The following is a 14,712-nucleotide window of genomic DNA, read 5'->3' on the forward strand; positions in this document are numbered from 1 at the left end:
AAATAAATAAAATTAAACAACAAAAAAATAAAATGTTAAAACTTGTCTATGTGTGGGGCGTTGTGGAGTGTATTTTTACATGGTAAATATGGTAAATCAATTAAAGTTGTTATAAACCAAAATATAACAAAACTAAAATGAAGGATATAAAATTTGATGCAAAGTTAAATTTTTCATTTAAAAATGCGCAGGCTTGAAATTAATTTCCGATCTATAGAAACCGAAAATACCCTGCGCTTTATCGAAAAACGTTCGCCCGAACAACTTTACCCACTCTAGTAGATGTCTGTGTATATATTTTTTATTTATAATTTTTCACTACTAAAAATCTGCAAAACAAAAGAAATTTTAAATTGTTTGACCAAAATCGGTTGGAAAACTGTTTACAACGAAGTATGTATGTATGAAAGAGAGGAGGGAACCGAAAATTGTTATTTAAATTTTTTCTGGTATGAGAATCTTTATTTAGAAGATATCTATCCTTCGATCATATTTAGCGGCTGTTTTACAATTTTTTTTTATTTCAGTCAAGAAATAATTTTTTTGTCATAATGTTAATTATATTTAAAAAAAAAAAGGTCTCCAGTTGCAGACAGATTAATAGCAAGTTTTACAGAGAAAAATAAGTTTTTAAAATAAACATCACTCTTAACTACATACAGTTAGCGTAAAAATTATGCATACTCTGACATTTTTACGATTTTTTTTTATTTATATTTTCCGTATTAAAGCCATTTTTTCTCATCAAAGGCGTTTCGAAATAATTGGGTATATTCAAGAATTAAAAAATCACTTATTACACGTAAAAGGCGCACCAATACCTGTAATTGCTGGCTTAGAAATTCACATTGAAAATTTTTGCACTTTAGCACTCATTCTTCAACACTTGCACAACACGACACTCTGTGTAGTACATTTTTATATGTATTTAGCCAACTTTGTGGATTTTGCACTTAGCACACAATCTATTTAAGAACAACACACTCACTACACCTGTACTTAATTCATTTTGGCTTTTGATATTTATCTCTTTCAAAATTTTGTACATAGCCATTTTTAAATAAAATTCACTTTTTTGTATTCAAACATCAACCAACTCTCCTTTGTACACAAAAACTAAAAAGACAATCAATAATACAAAAATAAAAACAAAAATTCTGCAGTTATTGCTTCCTCAACTTCTACAATCGCATTGGCACTTGGCTGTATCTATTGTTCCAAGGCCCTTCATGAAAAGCTACTCAACAGCGTGTTACATTGGCCAATGGATCTTTTTGATACCACACCATTGGGTAGAATAATAAATCGTTTCTCAAAAGATGTGGATTCGGTCGATATGACCTTACCAATGTTATGGCGCATGGTTATATCGCAATTTTTTTCGGTAATAATTGTTTTCCAGTTCATCTAAAGCACATTCTTATAAATTAGCAAAATAAATAATACAAACATACATACATACATATGTACAAACATACATACATACATACTTACCTTACCATAGCCGAGTGATTAGATGGTCTTATTACCATTTGGTAAATATCTTATGAAAATATACAGTTTCCGGTTCGATATCCAGCCCGCGAAACATATAAATAATATAGGGCAACAATGATTTTGGTGCGGAAAATGTTAGAGCTTTTTTTGATAGACTTTTTTGTGCTAATTACGAATCCGTAAGTATAAAGTTTCCATCAGCTACAGATTTTTGCATTATTTGAAAAGCTCTAGCAAAAAAACAAAAGGTTATAGAACTTTTCACTTAGGCTTAAATTAAAGCTACAACGCTCGACTGCTATCCTCCTAAATTCTTTGACCCGATGGTTACTTACATATACTCAGTTATTGAACAAAAAAAAAAAAAAAATTACCAAAATCAGTTTTTGCTGTACAATAAATTACTATTTTTAAGTGACCTTAGGGTTAAGGTATTTTTAGCTTTAACATTTTCCACACCAAATTTGTTTTCTATTTTTGTTGGCCTTTATAATAGGAAAACTTTTTCTTAAAATCAATCACCACTCCACAAGTAATGAAAAGTAACCCAGTAGCTATAAATAAATGGAAAAAATCCAAGGGATTTCTAAAAGGTTAAGAGGACGCACACTACGAATTATAGGAAAGCTCGCTTAAATTTTAAGCAATACTTCATCACATGCGGAAGATTATTCCACGAGTCTTAAATTTCAGTAGTAAGCGATGTCCTACCTTTCGTAAGTGAAATAATAAAAGAGACCGCATTTCTTATAAAACGCTCCTAATAAAAATTGTACTGTGCAGGCCTCTATTCAAAGGCAAGATAAGCTGCATTGTCTCTCAGAAAGAAATCTTTGCCATAGTTGGAGCAAGTTGCATTTCTTTTACAAAATAGTAAATCTCTTTGAGGGAAAATGACTGTATTCGGTGAAAGCTAGCAGCGTTGAAAATATCGGACATGAGTCACCTCACCGCGCTCTCGTATGGGTACTTGGTCAAAGCAATATCGAAAAAAAAAACAAATAGCCCATGGCTAGTCACGGTTCGGAAATATCATCGAGGCGGATAAGTGCCATAGAAATTAAAAAAAAAAAATTGATTGATCAAAGTTGCACATATTTGATGTAATAAAATTAATTTCGAACGTAAAAAACATGCTTTTAAAATTGGTGCAAACTTTTTCAACTACCCAATATTTTACCAAGGGCAAATATTTTTCTTTTAAACGTATTAAAATAACTGTTCAAAACGTAGTGCATTCATTCTAATTGATGCTTTAATAAATATATTTTTTTTCGTTCAAACTTTTTGCTTATGTGTACATTAGACCGCAAGAGAAAAAAATTCGCCGTACATTCCCAAGTCTAAAGTAGTTTTGCAAGGCGATGTAGGTTTTTTTTTTTGCCGAACGTAGAGGTTGCCTTTTTACCTTTTTTGTCATATCTTCGGCATTTAAGGAGGAATTTTTTTTGTTCCAAAGCTCATTCCAGTACTTGCCCACCAGATCTCCGGTCTTATTTTCCCAACGAACAACCAGTCAGTAAATTGATAAAAAAAAATGTATTCCGATGAATTGATAACCGTCTCATTTTTTACGATAATTTTGCGCAAAGGAGTGTAAATTTTGCTCGCGTTGCTTCAACAGTCGCAGTGGGCGCAAAGTAGGTTAGGTTAGGTTAGGTTAGGTTGAAGTGGCTGCTAGGCCCAGTGGATTTTTTATTTACTTATTTTTTACTTTAATTTTCTTTTCATTTTCAGATTTTAAATTTTATGTTCTTTTAATGTTTTGCAAAGAAAATTATTTTTAAAACATGTTTTATAGCATTTCTCAATTTTTTTTTTAATTTTTAGATGTTTTGAAATAAAAAAATAAATTTTTTTAATTTCATTTCATTTTTAGGAATTAATATTTTTTTCGTTTTTAATTTTTAAATTTTATTGTTTTAAAATGAAAAATATTTTAAGAAACTTAATAACTTATTTTTTTATATTAAATTTTCTTTTAGTTATCAGGTTTTTTGTTTAAAAAGGAAAAATATTTATATATTTTTTACAACAACAATACCAATATATTTTTTTTTAAATTTAATTTAATTGTTAGAAAATTTATTGCTAGAAGACGAACAGAATAACGCTAAGCCTTCCTACTAAGCAGGTTTTTCAATTACACTTTCAAAAGACAGAAACTAGCTGTCAAGATAGTTGCCAGAACTGTAAGACTTTTGTTTTTGTTAATCGGCTTTTTTTTATAAAAACAAAATATTTCCGAATGTACATACATACATACATAAGTGTCGCCGAAAAATATAAAAAGACGATCCACAGGTTAGGCCAAAAACCACTTTTTGAAATTTCCTTCCAAAAATACTTTAGCTCAGGTGTGTACGGCGATTTCTTTGTTTTTTTTTTGTTTGTTTGCTTGTAAGGTGGTACGGTCTAATGTACATAGTACATATTGTTGATGCCCGCTGGCAACCACTATGTGTTCACAGTTTGCATAGATTTGCAACAATTTTTTTAAAAGCATGCTAATGTGTCATACTTAAGATCCCCTCCGCCTAAGTGTAAAAACAATAATTAATTAGCTTGATTTTGGTTGTAGCGAGCGACACATTAAATCGATCCCACCTATTTTTTTTGCAGATTAACCAAAATATTTCATTTAACACAGCGCATGGTCTTAACTACTTACTGTAGTTTAAATTAATTTCCCATTTTTTAATACATATAATTATTTAATTGATTGCATGCTGATTTCTTTTAAGTTGTTTTTTTTTATCGTTAGTCTAAGCATTTCAATATCCTTCCAATATTTTGATACTTTATCCCCTTTTTATTTATTTTTTTTTTTTTGTATTAAAATAGAAAAGGCTCGCAATTTATACTCGTATTTACATATATATAGAATTTATAACCGCATACATTTTACATGCATATATTTTACTTAAAACATTTTCCTCTAAATTTATCACTTTAAATCGAAAATCCACAAATAAAAATATTGACACACTGAAATTGGTGAATTTGCATTCGCCTAGTCATATCACGCTACTTATCGGGATTGTTTTTGGCATATGGTTGTCTAAATTGTTCCATGGAGGTATTTGTCAAACTGCTTAAGAGCGTAATGCGTTGGCCAACCGAACTATTCGATACAACTCCATTGGGTCGCGTCCTTAGTCGCTTTTCAAAAGATATCGATACCTGCGATACCACACTGCCTGCTGTGGTGCAACAATTTCTATCAACATGCTTTGGGGTAAACAAACAAATTCTCTTTGCAAAACATGTAGTGTTTAACTTGTTTTTGAATAATATATATTTCGTATTTGGGAATTGAAAAAACAAAAAGCCTAATAATTTCCGTATCATCTAGAAAAGATTAATTTATCATCGCCTAACCAATTATTTTATAGAAAAAGAAAGAGCAATTAGGTGATTGACGTTACCGTTTAAATTGCTTTGACGACATTTTAGTATTAAGCATTCTGCATTAAAAAGCTAAATATGCAAATAAACTACGATCTCCACCTGTTTACTAACCGAATGGCAAAGCTATGCGCTGATTTTAACACTCGCATAAAAATTTAGCAAATTAACTTTATTAACAAAAACATTTTCTCGCAAACATCAATTACTTTTTAATAGTGAAACTGCAAGTACTAGGTAATTTGGAAAACTAGCAGCTCAATATGTACGCCTTGCGCTGTGTCTATTGCCAGCTCGCTCTTATGTCACATTTCCACTAGACAGTGAAATTACACCAATAGATTGTGCAATAAAAAATTCTATCTAACAAAGAATGATTTCAATGTTTCAACATGGCATTTTATCAATGCTGTACATTTGTCGCTTATCTTTCATTTGCTAGTGAAAAAGCAGCATAACTTTACCATTAACCATTAAAATTGATGTCATTTAATGTCCAGTGGAAATGCGACATTATTGTGTGTTTTTTTTTTTTTAATTTTAATTTAGTTAAGTCCTTCCTAACTTCCAAAGTCTTGCCGTTTTACTCAAAAAAGTAAGTTGGTTCATAAGAAAGTCGCCATTACTTGATTTAAAATCCACATACATAAGTGCACAACGTCATGGTTTGCATGAAAGGCTTTTTTTCTAAAATATGTAGTTTTAAGCATTCGTTTCATTGCTTTTAAATGAAATTAAAAACATTTTAGTTTAACTTTCTTCATGCATGCTGCTAGATTTTCCCGCAGTAAACAGTAGCAAACAAAAATATAGTACAATAGAATTGTATTTCCATTAATTAATTCGCTTCAATTAGTATAATTTATTGAAATATTTTGCAAAAAAGTGACCTAAATCCAAAGCGATCGTTTAAAAAAAATAGTACATATTTTGAGAGCGATAAATGTAGTTTCACACCTGCAAATTGATTAAAAGTTTGTTAATGCATAGGTTCTTTAAACCGTTTGTAAGGACAGCTGTGCTTTCCGAGCTCTGTGTCCATTTATCGGTAATAAATACAGGGGAACATTCAGACCCTCATTGCATCCGTTACGGCCAATAGCGGCAGACATCTGAATTCCGCTAAGTTTTCAACGATGTAATCCTTAGTTAAACTCTTTGGCTTCAATCCCCTTTTGTGCGAGCCTTCCGTGCTCGCTAATGTGGGTATTCCCGACATCTATCTCAAGGTTCTGGCAATCGACGAGAATAAGAATTCACTCTCATGAGAATGGATATTTACTCTCATCGTAGAGTCAACAATGCCCATTCTCATTACTAGTTAGACGATGAGAATGAGAGTGAATTCCTATACTAATGAGAATTATCCTCATCGTTTACCAGAACCTTTTAAGCTGACATTGGACAGTGTTAATAAACCGTTTCAACTGAAATATAATATTGAGAGATATTGTGTCACATAAGGAAACAATATCGAGCCAAAAGTATCGATGCGATTCTCATTTATAGTATCGCTCTAACATAGTCGAGTACCCATTGTTATCGAATTGAGAAGACTCGATACCCAAATATTCGATGCCAAATTAATGTAATTGTTTTCTAAGTTCTGCTTTTCTAAAGTCTGAAAGAATTGACCCGTAATGTTAGTTCTAAACACTGTACTCTTGAAACGACCGTTTTCGCTCTCTTATTTTTTGTTCGTTTGAGCAGATGCTGTTTCTTAAGAGCGAGCGCTTTGGTGTTTTTTTTTTTATTAGGTACAATTTTTTTTTGTTTTAAAAATAGTGTATTTCAACGCGAAAAGTGGAAAGCTAAAGACTCGAGTACAGCCAATCACACAAATTTCGACAAATCAGTGAAATTTTCGTATCTCAGAAGTTCTCGAGCCTTTCCATTTGAAGCTATCCTCAATTGATTTTCCATAATTTTAAATATTGTTATTATAATTACTATTACGTATTATTATTATTATTATTATTATTATTATTATTATTATTATTATTATTATTATTATTATTATTATTATTATTACTATTACTATAACTGTTATTTTTTCTCGCTCTATCAAAAAGGTTTTCATTAAAATTAATGAATTTTTAGCAGTTATTGCTTTTTTAACATTTATCCCCATTTCCATTTAATTTTTGCCACACTATTATTTCCAGTTAATGCCATTACAATGCTTTCGTGCTTAAGGAAAACATTCGAATATAACATTCATATAAACTTTTTATTTTTTATTTAAAAAGTTGAAGTTTTTTCTAACTTAATTTCGCACAGCAATAAACCAAGGCTCCGGTTAGCGCTGCATACTGAATTCTTTAAAAACCAACAGCAGCATCCTTCATAAACACCGTAATGTGAATGATTTTTTTAACCTTTGGCTGACCACTGCATTTATTACAAATTCTTTATTTAATAACTCATAATCGGCATTTTCCTCTATATAAAAAATCGCACATAAACACCAGCAGCAATTCGTGCAACTTCTCTTACCCATCTTACATTGAATTCTCATATCTTCTTGGAGTTCTTTGGCTGACATGATCTCATGAAAATGGTAAACTACGTATGGCAGCAGTAAGACACTTTACGAGTATTTTCCATTTTATATCAATCAAAATTTTTACCTAAACATAAATTTCTATGTTTATTTTCCTCCTTCCTTACACCACACCTCTACGCACCTGACACCACGCCCTTGCTCTGTCCGATATGTAGGCTTGTTTGCCTATTTCGCCGTCATTTTGCTGTACACTGGCGCTCTGAAGGCAGCCGAGCTACTTCATAACGACCTGCTCTACCACATAATACGCGCATCAGTTTGCCAATTCTTCGATGTTACGCCATTGGGACGTCTGCTGAATCATTTTAGCGGCGATATGGAAGTTATCGATGAAGAATTTCCCGGCACATTGGATAGTTTTTTTACGTTAATTTTTATGGTACCTACTTAGTTTTACATTTTTTTGCTTACAGATTTGCAAACTTTTGCAGCTCTGTTCCTTTATGGTTTGTAGACGACGCAAAATTTTTCAATTCATAAATCTCTCATAATTTTCCGCTCCATTCATGATCTTACAATCATAATCATTTGCTGTTCCACAATGATTTTACTATACTTGCAGCAGCGCGTGGATAAAGAGTATTGGACTTTTTAGTAATCTAACTATGCACTGTATTTAAAAATTTACGATCATAAATATCTCATCCGTACAGGCCTTTGCAGTTATGGCGCTTCTTTGGCTATAGCTATGGCCACCATACATGCATCCTTGCGAATTTCTCATGAGCTTTACAGTAATCTCTTGCACTTGCCATCGGCATTTTTCGATACAACGCCCAGTGGGCGAATTTTAGATCGGTGCACAAGTGATGTGCACACTTTAGACACGATAATGCCACTTAATACGCGTATATTTATGTCGACTATGTTTCAGGTACATAAATACTTAAATTATTGTTAAGCAGCTCCACACATTTTTTTTTTTACTTTTACGAGTACATCGGAATGTGAATTTTAGCACAACTTCTTTTTTGGCGCATAATTTTTTTTATTTATTTATATATTGTTTTATTGTTTAGATGAAACCAGCGGCATCGTTAATTGTGTAATGAGTTGAATATTTAAACGTTGATTGCCTTTTTTGGAGCTAGTGAACTTTTTTTAATTATGCTTATGGCAACGTTATTAGTTTTAGTTTTATTATATTATAATGCCGAATTTTCACTAGGCATTTAAATGACAAAAAAATTAAGAATTATTATACACAATTTTTGAGTCATCTATAACTATTATTTTGAGGCTTATATGCATTATAAAAGTTTTTTTATAATTATTATAAGTGATATAAATAATTTTAAGTCTTTAAACACTTTCCTTTTTGGTTGTTGTTGTTTCCGAATAGTTGTCAAACTTTACCAAATACAGTTTTGATTTTTATTCATACCTGCGTACATAAAGTTGATACTAAAATCCTGAACAGCCCTAGTGTAATAAATATTTACATTTATTTTATTTTTAAATACTTGAAAGGGTTGTTTGCAGATAAGGTTTATGCTTAGTTTGCACAGAGTTTAAAAAATAATTTGCACAGAGTTTACAAAAGATATGTGTAGGTCATTAGGACTAGGACTATCCATGTATCCGAATATCTGGATATTGGTATAACGGACAAAATCCAGATATGCTGTTATTATCCATTATATCCATTTGTTATCTCGGTAGCCGGATATTCGGATTTTTTAATAAGATATTCGAATCTGGATATTAAAAAAAAAAAAATCTAGATACATATGTAGGCACAACTTTCCTTGGTCCTAATATAATTTTATACATTTGAGCTTAAAAATTTATATAAGTAGGAATGTATGTTTGGTTTTCGGTACGCCCTAATGTTTATCATCAGGAATGTTCTGAAGAGCATATGATCCAAAATCTATGCGATTTGTAAGAAATGTATTGTAAATAATGAATACTTTACATGAAAACTGTTAAAGGAGCTTCGGATAGATCTGTGCCTGATTCACTTAAAATATCCTATCTTTAAATCCGGACAATAAGCTATTTACGTGCCAAATTTCATTCCAATCCGTTAAGCGATTTTTGCGTGATCGAAAATCGTACGAATTTCAGAACATTTCTGATTGCTATTATCCTAAGAAGTTCGCTTGGGACCACCAACACTATAAGGGCGGTTCTTTATTTGAAAAAGGAATACATCTTCTTGACTATTTTTTGTTTTTCTTTAAAATTTTGTCATACCTTAATGTTATGCTTTATATTCGATAATTTTGACTTTTTAAACGGCCACTACAGTTTGCAAACTTTAGGGGAGGACACTTGAAAAATTTACGTATTTAATAGTATTCAGGTGTATTATATTCGGTTATTAATTTTCTTTCGTGTGTAAATTGGAATACTAAGGCGGGTCGAAAATAAATTTTTTCCCAAATGCGTTGGTAATAGTGAAAATATATTATTTTTCCCCATACAAAATCGACCCAGCCTAATGAACACTGACAAGAATATATAGACATCTTGTCGATTTGAAGAGATGTCCTCCCCATGGTTATGTAATATGAATTTTTAAGTCTACTCATAAGTCGAGGTAGGAATCTATTAAAGGTTTAATTAGTACTAAGGAAAACTCGCTTTTTTGTGCTCTTCCTACCCATTAGATGCTTGTCTAGCTACTTTAGTTTTTGTGTGCGAGTTGTAAGCGATTTATGCTGGATTTTTTTCTGTAAAATTAAAAATACTGTTATGCGCTCTAAATTTATTATCTAACTAATTGTTAAAGCCACCTTCCTACATTAATATTTCATAAAATGTAAAATTTATGTTTCCCTACTCAATGACTAACTACTTACTCCCTCCCTAGGCGCTCTAACGTAGAATAAGTTATCATTTGTTTTTGACAAGCGATCGATAAGTTTATCGGATGATAAAAAGCCGGTTGCTTTGTTGTAAAAATTCGTGTATGTACATATGTATGTATATTGACTAACAATCGAAATTGCATTATTTATATCTACTATGTAACACGGATATACTATATGTATGTATGTATGTAATTACCTACTTATTATATCCAAATAGTGCTAACCTATATTGGCGCTGCTATGGCTATTGAATTGGGTGCATTATTGGGTTCGCAGAAAATATTTGTTATACTTTTTATGCAAATCATACGCGCACCACAAGAATTTTTCGATATAAAACCCAAAGGACGCATACTTGATCGCATGACGAATGACATTTACATATTGGATGTATTGTTACCACAAAATTTAAGAGTTGCCATATCGCAATTATTTAGGGTATGTTCAAGGCTATGGAGAAATACATATGTGTATGTATATAGTACAGATCTACCTACTTCAGATGTGGGCGAATAAATTGGCGTTCCAAGAAAAATTAACTATTCATTGTCTTGAGATGGTACAAAAGTAAATAATCTACTCATATGCGTTTGAAATTATTTCGAAACATACCCAAACTAACGTCAAAAAATGTCCATCCTTTGTGAAAATTTTAAACTGGAAGATTGGAGAGATTGGATTGAACATTAGGTTCTCAACCTAACCTCAAGTCATTCGCATTATCAGCATTAATATTTTTTTAGGTAGTTTTGCACACTTAGCTGTACATTAGACCGTACCGGATAAAAGCATGCGCCGTGTACACCACTGAGTCTAAACCAGATATGTATTTTTGTAAGGCAATTTCCAAAAACCATTATTTTTTTTTTGTCGAACGTTGTGATTGCCTTTTTAACCGACTTCACAAACAGGAGAAATGTTATCAATTCGTCGGAATATACTTTTTTTTTATGTATGTTACCACATAACTTTGAACCGATTTCTATAATTTTTTAAAAGAAAGGTGTTAGCTCACAGGTGGTCCCATATTAATTTGGTTTAAATCCGATCATCATATCATGAAGAAATTAATGATAATCTTAATTTTTTATATAAAAATTGAAGTCGGTTTTGTTTTTGTTTAAAAATTACTTGTTACATTTTTTGTTTTATATGTCTTCGGCATTTACACTCGAGTCCTAAAACATGATATATTTTGATGTTCTTGTCTCGGGGAGACAATTTTTTTGTACCAAAGTTCATTGGCCTCAAATATCCTGTTCTGGTACTCCCTCCCTAATGTCAGTAAATTAAAGCTCGCTAAAAATTATTGAACTTTTGCTAGGGAAGTATTTCGATTTTTTTTTTTTTTGCCGAACGTAGGGTTCACCTTTTTACATTTTTCGTCATATCTTCAGCATTTACAGTCGGATCTTAAAGGAGGAGATTTTTTTGACCTCAAGTTCTCCGTTCTAGTACTTACTAACCAGATCTTAATTCCTATCACCCTAACGTATCTCCCTAAGTAAATTAAGCTCATCAAAAGTTAAGTCCTTCGATTATTCCATAAGAACCATTGTAAAAAAAAAGAAAAATTTAAAATGGCATTAAAAAAATAATTTAGACTCGGAGGTGTATGGCGAAATTTTTCTGTTTGCTTGGAAGGTGGCACGGTCTAATGTACATATGTACATATAAGCGTATTCGTTAGAAAAACTTTCCTCATTTTCAATCCGTAGCAATTTGAGATAAAACTTTTCGCTTTCACTTGAATACAAAAAAGTGGTTAAAGTATGCAATCAGAGAATTCAGTAGATATGTATTGGCGGTTTGAGTACTAAATTTTATAAAGACATATACATTACTTGCATCCAAAAATTGTTATGGTAAATTATTGTGATACGTACACGTTTTCTCAGTCAACTTCCAAAGTACATGTACTTATTTGATGAGATGCTATACATACTATGTAGTAGTTACTTAGCGGTTACTGTTCTCTACATTAACTACATATTTATTCTCGGAAGAATGTTTTTCATAAATAAACTAAGTATGTGTCTGCTACTACTACTTCCCTCATTTCCTCTGGTAACTTGTTTGCAGCACTACTATCATACATAATGACTTGCGCTCCCTATTTGGGTGCTTTGAGAGCGGCAACGGTAATCCATTTGTTACTCTTAACCAATATACTACGTGTTGAACTGAGCTTTTTCGACACAACACCACTGGGTCGTATATTGTCGAGATTTTCAAAAGATATTGATGTCCTTGATACAAAATTACCACAATTAGTTGATGATTGCCTTTGGTGCTTTTTTCAGGTATGACTAAGAAACATTATTTAGTTAGTTAAAAAATAAAAATAAAAATAAAAAAAAAACACTAAATCAGTTCGAATTTGAACAGTTTGCAATGGTTTCGTGTTTGCTTGTTAATTACGTAGTTGAGAATTAAAAACAAATTGTAAGTAGTACGGGGACTGCTCCATATGTATTTCGCCTAAGAATTTACGAATTTTTGCACTCCAAATTAGTTTTAGTTTTTTCAAAATATTCTTCAAAACAAAGCCTTTGAACTACGTATTCAAAAAACGTCGAAAACGTCATTTGGTGGCAAATTAGAGCTGTGCCGCAGATGACCCAACAGTTTGATGTTTAATGGCTCGCAGGGCGTGTCTTGGGGAAGAGCGAGCTATATTTCTTCGTTTTACGAATTTTACCAAAGACCGTCTGGCAAACAAATGGCTATGCGCTATTCAGAATTGGTACCAGAGAAAGACCAAGCATTATTGCTTATATTGAAACCACACCATACATCAGCCAGTTTTGTCAATGTTTGTCTCAAATCAAATCGAATCGGGTTCTGGCAAAATTGTTTTTTAGTTTCATTTTTACTTCAACATATTTTGATTAAAAGAAAAATACTGATAAAAATAAAATATTTCACACAGACAAAAAAAAATATAATAATATTTGCAATTAAAAAAAAAATAATCAACAAATTTTCGTTAAAATTTCGAGGTTTTTAATTAAATTCTGAGTATGCAGTTTTGTAGCCCATTGAATTCTAGTAGAATATTTAAACTACAAGTTTCAAATGGCTAAAAATTTCGATTGATTTTTTAGAATTTTTAAAATGTTCGAAATTTGTATGAAAGTTTGTTGATTTTTTTTTAATATTGCACAAATTTGGAAACTTGGATTTACACGAGTTTTGTTAAAGAAAGAACTATATTTTTATAAAAAAAAAAATAACAAAAGTTCAATAACAACAAAAGTCATGCGTTAGAACTTGGCAAAAGGGGTTTCGGCTATAATTTTTTGACCACTGTATATATGGCTGCCAAGCTGCCAATCTGAATTGCAGCGGCACCATTTATGACAAACGATGCTGCTGGCGTATGCAGATGATATCGATATCGTACTGAAACAAAGGGACGTAACCGCAGCATTTTCCAGTTTAGAAAAAGAAGCTAAAGAAGTTGGTCTAGCGGTGGGCGGGAGGGAAAAACAAAGTACCTCCTGGCAACATATAAAGATTCCACGCGTTTCGGGATACACGTCACTGTTGGCAGATATAACTTTGAAGTAGTGAAGTACCCTGTCTACCTAGGATCCCGCATAAACACCACCAACAACGTCAGCCTGGAGATCAAGCGAAGAATAACTCTTGCCAACAGGTGCTACTTTGGGCTCGGTAGGCAATTGAAAAGCAGAGCCCTCTCTCGACGAACGAAAATCACGCTCTATAATCTCTCATCATGCCCGTCCTTTTATATGGCGAAGAACAAGTAACAAGTGTGTGGGAGCAAATTTCCCCAGGTCGAATTTGGTATTTAAGTCAATCGAAGTACTGTTTTCGATTTAAACGCACGAAAAGTTTTCGTATTTCAAGTCTCTTTGAAACACACAAATGTCGGCATGCCAAAACGTTTTGAGTGCGAGTGGGGTGAAAAATATCAGGTTTTGCAATAGTGACATCAAATTAGAAAATCTTTTAGGCAAAATACATATGTATCTATGTATATGGAGCAGGCCTCGTATAAACACGTATACATATACATACATAAGTACTAATAAATTGTTTGTCATAGGTTAGGAATCCTGTTACTTTAATTATTCAACAGGCTCTAGTTTTCAAGATATTTCGGATCAAAAAAATCAAAAAAAAACTGATTTTTCACATTTTTCGAGGAGTTTTCAAAACAGCAGAAAAATAAAGCTTAAATGCTGCCCTAATACCACAAAAGTATATTTTTCTTAATAAAAAAAAAATGTTGCGAATGCAATCTGAAATATCCTCTTATTTTTTTTATCACATCCTTACTAATTTTTTCAAAATGTTTTCATTGTTAACAACGGAAACATAAAAGACATGTTCAGATTTGATTAAAGGTGTAATTTAATCTTCATCAAATGAGTATAATGGGGTGTATGACCA

At 31.9% G+C, this 14,712-nt stretch overlaps 1 protein-coding gene across 7 annotated transcripts in view; it reads left to right on the plus strand.

Annotated features, from left to right (window-relative positions):
- The window catches only part of LOC118741199 (multidrug resistance-associated protein 1), a 46,002-nt gene that overhangs the window by 25,420 nt on the left and 5,870 nt on the right, over positions 1-14,712 (plus strand). Inside the window, exon 12 of one of the 7 annotated variants that reach the window (XM_036473086.1) lies at positions 8,125-8,345. The exons of 2 other annotated variants lie outside the window; for them this stretch is intronic. In XM_036473086.1, coding sequence (XP_036328979.1) covers positions 8,125-8,345 — 221 coding nt within the window. Of the gene's footprint in view, positions 1-1,163; positions 1,385-4,514; positions 4,736-7,626; positions 7,851-8,124; positions 8,346-12,372; positions 12,594-14,712 lie in introns of all 7 variants that reach the window. 4 more of the 7 variants (XM_036473085.1, XM_036473083.1, XM_036473080.1 and 1 more) reach the window with 4 other exon arrangements.

Source organism: Rhagoletis pomonella, unplaced genomic scaffold (genome assembly GCF_013731165.1).
Source record: "Rhagoletis pomonella isolate Grant_MI unplaced genomic scaffold, Rhpom_1.0 Rhpom_scaffold_00006, whole genome shotgun sequence".
NCBI classification, from domain to species: Eukaryota; Metazoa; Arthropoda; class Insecta; order Diptera; family Tephritidae; genus Rhagoletis; species Rhagoletis pomonella.